Consider the following 12,471-nt stretch of genomic DNA (forward strand, 5'->3'; position numbering starts at 1 on the left):
AAAAAGTATATACACCGTATCTCAGAAGTCAGGATAATCTGGACACGGTCCTACCTATAGCCTTAAAAATGTAGCTATAGAAGGACGACCAAACACTGAAATATCTGCTAAATCAAGCACGTGAAATCAAAGAAACCAATAGAGGTGGCCACACAGGAGCAAACAAGAAAACCATATGCTTCTTTTAGAAATGGAGTTTTGTTAAATGTGAAACTTCAATACAATCACAATACCTGGTACCCATTTCTGATATTAATAACCTCAGACTTCTATAGCTACAACTTAAAACATACAAAAGCCATGAAAACCACTCAACACACAAACACCATGAGCAAGTATAGGAACAAATTTATTTCAATTTAAAACAGATACCTTGTCATTATGTTTCTCTCTTAGAAGGCGGCGATGATCGTAAGTCATGTTCATGTTTGAATGAGGATCAGGCAACAGTGGTTGAAACAAACACATGAAAACACATAAAAAAATATGGCAAGAGTTATTTAAATCAATTATCGATAATAACCAACTGATTGAACCCCCTTCATCGAGGGCTCTGCTTCAATGAATACATCAAAGCCCTCACTTCAAACACAAAATAAACAGCACATGCAATTATAATTACAGTTCCTTAAAAAAAACAAAAAAACAGCAGATTATCTTTTGAATCTTCAATCTTAAATACAGAATAAAGTCTTTGTGTGTACTTAATCATCTATCCTTTTAGTCTCTGGTGTGTTTTATTTAAAAAGGGGGGTGACGGGGGCGGGGGCGGGCGGCATCTCAGGTGGTGGTCCTTTGATGATGACCACAGCGTTGGCACTTAAAGAGAGCCTGGCTCTAGAGAGAGTGGGGTTGGCACACTCAGTATATTACATCATTTACATTTGGTTTACATACAAAATAAAGAAAACAGCATTTTATACCCCACTACACAATTGACCTTCAGGTTTCATTGGAGTGGAGGACAAATAAATCAAGTGGTCCTAAATAATAGAGTTCTGGTAATGTTTTCATACAAGAAATGGGAAACAAAAAGGGAAGATTTACATTATGAATATGCTCTGACTCCATACTGATGTCCAAAAGATAAGTTTGATTCCACTTACTCTAAAAACGCCCAAAAGGAAGGAAAATCACACACACAAAAAAAGAAGTCAGAATGCTCTGAAACCATATATGGACCGGCAACACCATCTTTCATTATTCAAGGCAATGAAAGGCAATAAATAAGAGTGTTGTAGTGAAAAACCAATCTAGTCTTTCCACTGGTCATTGCTCAAAACAGACAAGAATGAAAGAATAAGAAGGAGATTTAAGTTTCATACAGACTCGCCTTCCTTCTCTCCAGCTCACATATGTTGAGATAAAATGTGTCAAAAGCACACTGTGCAACACTGGGCTGCTAACACACTACCAAACCCACACTAACAGCCAGTCAGCCCTTCACCATGTGCCAGAGTTGTAGTGTCAAGTTTAAAAATACAACATGGTTCATCACCATTAAAGTGAGCTGCACTCAACACACAGTAAATCTTAACACAACTACTGATAAATACTTGGGTATCCACATATTGGTATATCGTTCCACTTAAATACTGGCGTCCTTTTTATGACGGTCTAACGGTTGGTGGTCTGCTTTCTAATGCTAAAGGTTACCGTCATTTTCAGCAGACCAAAACGGCATTTAAGGACCACACTGGCGTTTTGAAAAACATATGTATTTTAGCCCCATTAACTTAAAACTTTACATCACTGCTTCCCATTTTTTTTAAACTGATTCTCTATTTTTTCAGCAGCTGATCAGATATGCTGGACCAATCCAGCGATTGAGGCCGGCCAGACGCAGCCGATAGTTTATTTGTCAGTAATTCTGGCTCAGTGTTTTTTTAAACTTTAAAAATAATATATTTCCAAAAACATGGAGCACTAGTATTGGATCGGTACTCTGTATCAGGACAATAACATTTTGATTGGTGCATTCCTTAGTTGATCAGAGCTTCTTTGATTGCAACAAGAGTTTTAATCCACTATCGCACATTAATGCAGCTTGACAAAAAAAAATAAAAAATGTCAACTGTGGTATGGATTCTCTCTCAAAATCAAGTTTAAAGTTAATTTTCAAACCTTACTTGCACGTACGAAAGCCAATAGCAACATAGTAAATCAATTTAGTAACTGGAGAAATGGTCATCAATAAAGTATGCAATTTGTAGTTAATGGGCTAAAACATGCAAAGTCACAAGCATGGTCATTAAGTCAAATACTTGGGGGAAACATGCAATACTTGTCCTGGTAGTAGTGTCTTTAGTGAAAAGTGTTTCTATACTGCATGAGGTATTACAGGTACCACTGTGATACCGATGCAAACAAAAAAGTTGTAGTAAAAAGGTTGAAGAGCCAGATACTGGGTCCACTTAATCCACTAAATGGGCCAGATACACAAAGAAAACTGATTAGTGTTGGTAAACTCTCTACACATACACCGTATGTTTGCAATAACACCCTGCCTATACTTGTTATAGCGCAAACTGCAAGTAATCTCCATTCATAAACAAGGATTAGTAGTGGATGACTTGGTTCACTATGGTCCTGTACTCCACTCCACACAGTCCACACTGATGCACTGTGATAGCCCTTAATGAGGATGAAGGATAAGTCACCTGTAGAAAAGGTCAAAGACCAAAAAAGTATTTCTGCACTTCACTGGCACTATAAAAGCAAGCCTCAAAAAACTGGAAATTAACAATGCAAAAACCGACGTGTTGTGTTAAAATTACAAATAGCAAGCATGGACCGCGTGGGTCTTCAATCACTGATAAAAAAAGTCCACCTACGTTGGTACTGTACACTTTTTCTAGGTTTGCATTACAGCGCTGCGTCTATAAATCAAGAGAAAATACAAGTTTCTTTTTTTCTTTTTAAAATCAAACAAATGTGAGGGCTCCTAAAAAACACTATTATCATGGATGGAGATGTGATGGAGAAGAACAACTGGAAATGTCTCAATAAGAAATAGAACGCAGAGATAAAGTCCTTACTATACCAGAAATTTGTTTTTTTGTTATTTTCTTTTTTTTTTTTTTTTTTACAGCCGTTCAGACTCAAGTAGGCTCCGCCATGAGAAAAGGGAGCACTTCAACATGACAGAATCAAAAGCAGTCAAACTATCAACACCTTCAAACCTGGTCCATAAATTAGATAAATAAAAAAGAAATCTTTAATTACTCTTAAAATCATCTCGTTACCATACTGTGAAGATTTTATACCAGCCCTAGTTAGTATACTCTACTCTGGAGCCAGAGCTGTAGCAGTAGTTCGGAGTCATGAGGCCGGTTGGGAGGACCCTCTTTTCTCGGACTATTGCTCCTTGCCGATCATTTCCTCAACACCACTCAGCTCTGTGTAGTCCTATTAATCAAGTTAACAAAATCCATAATCACAGCATAACTACTACCATAAATTCATAGGAAAAAAAACTGTATGCTAATGAAAGAAGTTGATACTTTTTTTTTTTTTGCTGTTTTTTTTTTTTGCCAAAGATGGTGTACCACAGAGCGTTTTTGTACAGGAGTGTTTTGTGTATATGTATTTACAAACGAATATACACAAACAACATTTGCAGACTTTAGAGTGAGTCTTCTGTGAAAGGTTCATAGCCCCCCCGCTTCCTCTCACCACTCAACAGCAAGCAATCTTTATATAAACAAAGTGACTATACAGTAAAAAAACAAAAAACAAAACACTAAAGTAAACAGAAGCACATCCTGATGTGTCACCATCAGGAGGTGTGTCTGATTGGACGGCTGAGTGACGCAGGTGTGACGCCATCAGAGATGTTACCGCATGGATTCCATTTACACCCCGGGGTGCTGGCGTGTTTAATTTACAGCTTTTACTTTGCTAAATAAGCTACTTGCAGACCGAGCTGCAGATGTGCTCTGTGGGCTGATAAACACTGATGACATCATGCTCCCCTCCACATCTGCTCCCACCAATCAAGGAGGAGCCTGTATCGCAAGCAGGGTCCTCTCACCCGCTACTAGTGTTTTGTAATAAGAGTGTGGGGGTGTATCAGTGGAGCCAGATGCTGTGAACGTCGCATGGAAGATTGTCCCTGTGAATCCATACAGAACACATCTGGCGGAGGGAAGTGATGTGATTAACTTATATGTTATAAAAAAAAAAAAAAAAAAAAAGAAATCCCACAGAAATCTTTAAAGGATACTGAAGTCAAGTAAATTTCTGGTTGCTTCTTTTCTTTAGAGGTCTTTGTTTAGCAAAGTTTTTATAGATTTTCTTACCACTTCTTATCACCGTTCCTTTTAGCCGTTATTTGTTAAATAGAAGTAGACGCAGCAACAAATTTCTATTATTAAAAACATTTAAAAAATCTCAGCAATGAACAGATTTTGATTAGCTATGTCTTGCCCTCTCGTGCTGTTTGTCCTAATTCTGTTTACATATTCATCTACTTCTTAATATATAATTCTATTTATTTTTTTTGTTGAGATTGCGATGCTCACACTGGTGGGTACATTCATAGATGCGAGATGGAGACAGAATCCTCAGCCGGTCCCCTTGTGTCCAGCGTGCGACCTCACCTCCGGACCGAGTCCCTCTGTCCCAAGAAGCATGATGCCACTCGCTGCTTTCTGAGTTGGTTTCAGGAGATACAGTATTTACTTCCTTCCACACAGATAGGAGCTCAGAAAGGATCTGATCTCACACTGCTGAGGATTACTCCAGAGGGCCAAATGGGTTTGATGCCGCGATTCACCAAAACACAGCTCCTCGCTAGTCAATGCTCACACGCACACACGTACACACGTACACACACACACGCTCGTCACTGTACAGTCCGTGTGAAAGGTTTGTGTGCCAGAGCCAGCAGTTGGGGCCAAATCTAAACCACAGAGCAGCGTGGGGGAGGAGCGGGGACTCTGACACAACAAGCTGCCGAGCGACCGAGGAAAAGGGCGAGCTTTGGTGACAGACGAAGGGTGGCGTTTGCAGATGGAAGGATTTGTGAATGTAGTGTACTGGGGAAAAAGGGTCATCCGTGATGTATATATGTATGTATGTGTGTGCGTGCGTGCATGGTGTGCTGTGTAATGCATGTGAACTTGAGTGCACAATCCCAAAGAGGTGTGCATTTGTGCAATGGTGGGGGAGGAGCTGTGCGTCGTACGTGGGCCCTCACACCAGATTGTACTCTTTGAGATTGAGCTGTAGGATGGTGTCTTTGACAGCTGCAAACACAAAGCGGATGTTCTCAGTGTCCGTGGCACAAGTGAAGTGAGAGTAGATGATCTTGTCGCTGTCTGGGTTTAAGTCCACAAACATCTTGAGAATGAACTCTCGCGCTGCCTGTGCATCTCTCTGGGGGCCTGGGAAATAGAAACAGACAAGCCCATGCAAACAATGATTATATCATTATATTTGATCACAAAAAATGATACATTGACCATATAACTGTAATTAAAAAAGAAAAGAGGAGTGGTTGTGGCTGCTTCTTTAAAATGCATGCACTCTGTGCCCATCTTACACACCCTTTGTTATAGGTTGAAGAGAAAATTGATAGACTTCACAGACAACTGATTGGTTAAAAGTGGTAGCATTAATGTTACTTTTCTTGCAAAGACTATGGCCATATAACCATCTTCAGAACATTGAATAACAAATTCTCACGCACGCACGCACACAATCTCACCATCAAACTCTGGGAAATAGTCCACCAAGTGTGAGTAGGAGATCTTCTCCTCGAGCAGGTCCTTCTTGTTGAGGAAGAGGATGACGGAGGAGTTTTGAAACCAGGGGTAGGTAATGATAGTCCTGAACAGAGCTTTGCTCTCCTCCATACGGTTCTGTTGCAGAGAAGGTGAGCAGTGAGAAGAGTCATGTTGTTTAGCTCCAATTGTTGATACAGCTAATTAATACTGCTTTGTGTGTGTGACAATACATGCGTTTAAAGCAACAGTGTGTGTGTTTTTTGTTTTTTTTAAATGAATGGTCAAGGTGTTTTTAGTTCCACCTACCTCGTTGTCGGACTCCACCAGGACCTGGTCGTACTCACTCAGCGCCACCAGAAACATAATGGAGGTGACATTCTCAAAGCAGTGAATCCACTTCCTCCTCTCTGACCTCTGACCCCCAACATCCACCATCCTGACGGCAGGAGGAAGATGAAGAGGAGGATAATAGGTGAAGAATCAAGAAGGGGGAAAAAAAACAACTTTAGCAAATATCTCTTGGTGGCCTAGACCACCTTTTTTTTTTTTTTTTTTAAACACAGGACAGAAGTTCAAATTCTCAATATCTTGGAATGGCTGTAACGACAGTACTTTTATGTATCAGGCTTTGAATCCATCAAGACAGTTACATTACAAAGACCAAATTATGGCCGGCTTTGTAAAAAACTAAAAGTGTGTATAGCAGAATAACTATATAAAAACAGGAACAGATTTGTTCTATCTCTAGCAGTCCTTAAGACATTCTCTGGTGTACGTCTTCCTTAAACATTTTCAGCACTTGACCCAAATAAAAGATATAGCCTCTTACCCTGGGACCCACTAAAATCTTTCTTTTTTTACTATAATTTATCTCAGGATTCTTCAGCCCTATTAACTTTATTATAAGCAAACTTGTTGAGAAAAAAAAAAAACACCTGATGGATTCAACACCTTGAGAAAAGGATCAATAAAATTCACAAAATCTGGTCTCAGAGCAAACGTGTGCAAATTTCTATCTTTGGCAAGAAACTAACACAAACTAGAAACAATTGTTCGGCGTGAATATGCTTTTGTTCTTGTGAAATAGGTGAGCCATGCATGCCACCACAAATCATGAAAGCGTCCTGTTTGAGACAGATCTAGGATCAGTTTTTAAATCAATGCCAGTTGAAAATTGAGGAAATGGTGTTTGTCAAAAGTCCAGTCACAATGTCTGAGCAGAAAAAGCTCTACTGAAAGATCTGAAACTATACATTTGTTTTATTATTTTTAATTAATTTGTATTATTTGAATCTTTGCCACAAATAATGAATGAGACCATGATTTGTGTATGTATGTATGTATGTATGTATGTATGTATGTATGTATGTATGTATGTATGTATACATAATGAAATTATTCTCAACCAATATACAAAAAGAATTACAAGTGTGGTTTTACTTTGGATTTTATAGTGAAGACAGAAGCTGATGAAAAATCCAAAAACCTGCCGAGCAGCATTGAAATACGCAGGTAGCTGTGTAGCAGATTGCTGGGTTGCATGCATCCAACCTATGCAGGAAATGTATATTCTTTAAAGTAATTTATTCCCCGAATTAATAAATTGAGCGGCATTTGACACTACACCTGATACTAGATCAGTCTTTACTTCTGTTGCTTGGTGTGCTACGTGAAAGTAAAGGGTCACAACACATTCATTTCTCTGCTGGACAGCTTTCTCAACCATCCCTGGTGTGTGTGATAAAGCACCACACACAAGCAATTTGTAAAGTTCTGAAACACACTTGAAGACAAATGGGGGAACAGGGGGGGGATATAAAATGAAGGGACGATAAAAATGAGATGGAGAGGGGCACAGGAGCAAAAGATACAGTACAGAGTACAGACGAAGGACAGGAGGCAGAGTTGAAATGTTGATGAAAGATACAGGGGGGCACCTCTGATGGTGAGATCCTTTTCATGGTAGAAGGACGCCTCTTATGTAACCGTACGAGAAGCTACAATCTGAGAATTGCATCACAAGAAGACTAAGGAAATATAAGAGACAAACTAATACAACTAACAAAGAATTGGCAGAGTATAAAAAAATAAAATAAAAAAAGAATTGGCAGGAAAACGTTAACTTCAGCACATGGGGCCGCAGGTAGACAGGCTGGCATTCGCTAAAGCCATTCATGAACAGCAATCGTGGCAGAAATACTGACTGATAGATGTGTGTGAATCCTCATTAGGTTTCAGTTTCCCTGAGCTTCACTTTGACAAGGTCACCCTTCACTCGTCAGGGAGTTGAGGTCCCAGTTTCATTAAGCCTCCATTTATGACAGCCAATTCAGTAAAATCTTTTCGGTCAAGAAGATTTGGAGTCAGGTCATTAGGTACAATTTAATGCCTAAACTCCTGTACTTTGTTGCCCCTCTGGACACACAGGTGCATGCCTCAAGACCAGGTGCAACATGGTCTCTGAGAGAGCTGCACAAATCTAAGCTAATTCACAATGTGAGGGTGCCCCCTTGTGGTGGCCCAGTCCACTGTGGTCCACAGAGACCCAGGGCCAATATAGGCCCTGCAGGACCTGCTGCCCAAAATAACATTCCTCCACCGGAGAGGACGACCTCGTTTCTTCTGCCAGCCGGAGAGGAAAGGAGGAGAGGAGGAGAAAGAGAGGAGGTGACCCATTTACAGAGACCGGGCACCAGAATGTGGGACTTTGTGTTCATCAGGAGGATTGTGTTATGTGTGGTACAATTGCCGTTGGTGGCGGGAGGTAAAAGAAAGTGTAGGACTAGGAGGAGACCGGAAAATGGTAAGGACTTTCATTTCTATGATTGGAGGGAAGGGTTAAATGAATAAGAATGGGAAACATGGTATACTTGGAGCTTTGGATGAACACACATCAGTTAGCGTATGGGTTAATGATGAACAAGGAGGGACTGAGCCAAAACAGGCCTCTTTCTACCTGAAAATGATGCTTTGCAAGTCGAATGGGTACTCTATGATTCCTGTAGTGGGGATGCGCACCCTGAGCACATCCTGTTGAGTGGGAAGATAGCTGGAATCTGCAATACGATCCAGATCGGAAAGATAACTACAGACAGGCCAGTTGAGGAAAAGAGAGATAAAGAGAAAAAAAAAAGACAGAGAACAGTTATATAAAGCGTGACAGGCAATTACCGCAACCCCCTGCCATTCCAGGAAGTGAGGATCAGTCCTGTTGAGGAAGCTTCAGGGAAAAAAGGCTATATCTCAAAAACATAAGGGTGTTAGTCAGTGTCACTGGTCAACCAACACACTCTATCCAAAAACTACCATAAGACTTCTGAGATTAGCTCGCAACTGCAGCTTTGAGTTTACTTTACTCTCTTCCAAATTGACAATTTGTAGAAAGGTCAAGTAGTTTGTGGATTATGTTGCAGACAGTGAAGTGGCATCAGTGACAATAGTAGCAGTGACTTCAGCAGCAGCAGCAACTGGATTAGAAAAAGAAGGTTCGGGCAAGTATGATATCAAGGATAGCAGGAAGCATAATCCATACTTTTTTTACCCCACACAAAAAGGTGTGTAAGAAAGCCATTTCAATTTTAAATTTAACTTTAAAAAAAAATTGTAGAATCTGTATTTTAAATTGTGCTCAATTGCTTCACTGATTGTATAACGACTTCCTGGAGAATCATTGACATCACTAATCCTTCTTCATCTGTTATTAAGTGACTGCTCCCCACACGCTACAGTGCATCTCAGTCTGGCCTTAGTTTAGATCCTGGAGCCAGAACATTAGCACAATTCTGAACACAAACCACTGATATCTATCAGATATCTAATGTAGACCTCAGGCTCATTCAATTTAAACATGACATTGTAGTAATGTGAGTGCATTTGTAGGTTTGCAATTATCTAGTAATTACACTGACAGGTTACTGGAATGGTACCCTTGTACCATTAAGTATTTTTTCTAACTTTTGGCCCATTTGTTTTACCCATTTTTTTTTTTTAAGTGTACAATTGTTAAAAATGTAGCCCCTGCTCAACTAATGTGTTAATCCTGACTGACATCAGAGGTTTCTGTTCTCATAGCTGCTGTGATACTGCAATCCTGGTGCCATGGGGGTACCTGAAGATGACGTTCTCCAGGTCAAACGGGTATTCTATAATACCCGTGGTGGGAACACGGACCCTCAGCACATCCTGCTGGGTGGGAACGTATCCCTCTGTAGTCACACGGTCTATATCGCTAAGGTAACTGGAGATATACATAAACAGTGTGGATAACACTGAAACAAAGACATATTTAAAGGACTTTCTATCTCTCTCCCTCACTCATACACATGCAAAAAGAAATACATAGCTTACATATTTACCACAGCAAGCACATTTACATGTACATGCCTGCTGAATTGAAACAGCATTAAACTGTAATACAGCAAGTCCACAACCAGGGGGCACTACAAAGCGAATCAAGTGCCTTTAGCCATTTAACCTGGGGTCACATATTATTACAATGTAATTATGGCAAACAAACACAACCACAGAAGAGGAAGCGGACACATTTGGCTACAAATCTGTGGCTAGGAGCGTACATCTTATACCACTGGCATGCAGATATTAAATACAAAGCTTAACCATTAAATGAAGTCAAGGTGAAATGACAGGCAGGACTCGCTGGGCCTTTCACATGACGCATACACTAGAACAATCATATACTATTGATAAACATCCATCTTTGACAATGAACAATTACAGCACTAAAGTGGCTATCATACCTGTGGCTTGTAGATTTTACATATTAAATTGTTGATTGTAGGCTGCTGATTTTTCAGATTTGTTGGCCAATACCACGTGTAGACAAAAGACTAATGTGCTGCCCTGCCCAGTACACATTCCAAAACTCAGAATGGAATTATACACAGGTAGTTACACACAGAACATACACACACACAAACCGCCACCAACAATACATCTAAACACACCCCAATTTTCATCATTACTCCAAAAACTGTCAACAACTATGTCTACATTTAAAGGGGCAAAAGAAATTAGCTTTTTTTATCATCTTACATTGGCGGGTATCTAGCCATGCTGGTAGTTTCAGTAATCATAACATAACTAAAACAGGTATTTGAAAAAAAGGTCAACCGCAACATTTCTGTACATACACAATGTGAGGGAAAAAGGTTATATTACTTTTCCTGAATTTGGTGAACTGCCCTTTTTAATATTATCCATATGCTTACAAAAGTTGATGGTCATTAATTTAAGTACAGACACAAGTACATTGTTCAATTCCTGGATGCATATATGGTTGCTACAAACACACACAAATGTTTTCCACATAAACCATTACTGTACAGTTGAAACAGACAGGTTTTGGGAACTGAGACAGTGTTCTTCATTAATAGGCATCAATTACTTTTATTTACTGTTGGAATTTTGTATTGAAAAATTACCTTAATCAAACCATTGCAAATGCAGAATTTTGCTATAGAAAAGGATTATATCCACAAAGAATGATCCAATAAGAGATTAGCTCCAGATTGTTAAGAATCAATAGTTAGTTTAACACTGTTAAATCTGTTATCAGTTCCCAAACCAATACCACAGACATAAATTACATAACTCACTCACACATTGTGTCCCAGTCACGCAAATACCATTCTTTGATCCTAGACAAACATCAGACCAGGGGCCTGTTGCACGAAAGTAGAATAAAGATATCCAGGATAAGTGAAAAAGCGCAGCTTGACTTAGTGTGATCCGCTCATCGCGGCTTAATCGGTTGCATGTTTGCCAGGCCAGGATGAACAGGTGAAGCTATGTCAAGCCAGGTGTAGATAGCTGGGATGAGTGCACGTTCACGGCTTTCTTAAATAGACCACGGTATCGATCACAGATTTACTGATGCAGAAATGAAGACGACGCATGCGGCATATGTTTCACCCAATGAGCAGCAGCTTCTAATGGAAAGTAACAAGGAGGTGAAGCATATAATATGCAGAAAGGGAAATACGGCTGTTATCAAACGGAGAGAAAAAGCCCAACAGACTATAGCGGACCGACTGAATGTGTAAGGATGTAAAAATATCTAGTTAGCCTACTAGTCACACGGTTTTAATTGCTTTAAATATGCTAGTTTCATGTTTCTTTTTTTATGCCATGAATGTGTATGTAAACAAATGTTCATGTTGTTTTTTTATTCTTCTGACAAGTGACAGCACCAAAATAAAACGATTAAGAAGCATTGGTGTTCCCGGTGTGATGAATGCAAACTACCCTATACATTTGAGGCCACGTTATTGGTCCAGTGCGAGACTTATTGAGAAGGTTATGACACCAAAGTAAGCTATAATAAAAAAAACATTAGGCCTAAATATTAAGGAGTGACACAAACTGTCCTTTATTAAAGAAGGACAAGCAACAAGAAAATGAAATCATGAATGAATTGGTATCTGACCAATCTACCATTATCATCATCATCATCATCTTGGAATATCGCTGCATTGTCACAATTAATCTCCAGAGCACGTCCTTTGTAAACCTGTAGCTGCACAGACCACGGACGCCGCGCTGCTCATCTCTACTTTACAGAGAGAGTGGACACTGACGTGACGCACAGGTCCCCGGGCAGCGGCCGCACGCCAGGCAGCCTCAAAACACTACCAGCCCAACGGGAAAAGTCCAGACTCTCCCAATTGCCACTTGCATCTGGGTGCCAATGCAACCACTTCTAACCATCTAAACAACTGCAATA

At 39.9% G+C, this 12,471-nt stretch overlaps 1 protein-coding gene across 2 annotated transcripts in view; it reads right to left on the bottom strand.

Moving 5' to 3' along the window:
- Positions 1–330: 330 nt before the first annotated feature.
- gna11b (guanine nucleotide binding protein (G protein), alpha 11b (Gq class)) overlaps positions 331–12,471 on the bottom strand; it is a 27,660-nt gene continuing 15,519 nt past the window's right edge. Inside the window, exons 4-7 of one of the 2 annotated variants that reach the window (XM_032501165.1) lie at positions 9,838–9,966; positions 6,036–6,165; positions 5,711–5,864; positions 331–5,387 (exon numbers count right to left, since the gene is read on the bottom strand). In XM_032501165.1, the coding sequence (XP_032357056.1) occupies positions 5,197–5,387; positions 5,711–5,864; positions 6,036–6,165; positions 9,838–9,966 (604 nt within the window). In that variant the 3' untranslated portion in view covers positions 331–5,196. Of the gene's footprint in view, positions 5,388–5,710; positions 5,865–6,035; positions 6,166–8,685; positions 8,815–9,837; positions 9,967–12,471 lie in introns of both variants that reach the window. The other variant, XM_032501164.1, reaches the window with a different exon arrangement.

The sequence above is a fragment of the Etheostoma spectabile genome, chromosome 20 (genome assembly GCF_008692095.1).
Source record: "Etheostoma spectabile isolate EspeVRDwgs_2016 chromosome 20, UIUC_Espe_1.0, whole genome shotgun sequence".
NCBI classification, from domain to species: domain Eukaryota; kingdom Metazoa; phylum Chordata; class Actinopteri; order Perciformes; family Percidae; genus Etheostoma; species Etheostoma spectabile.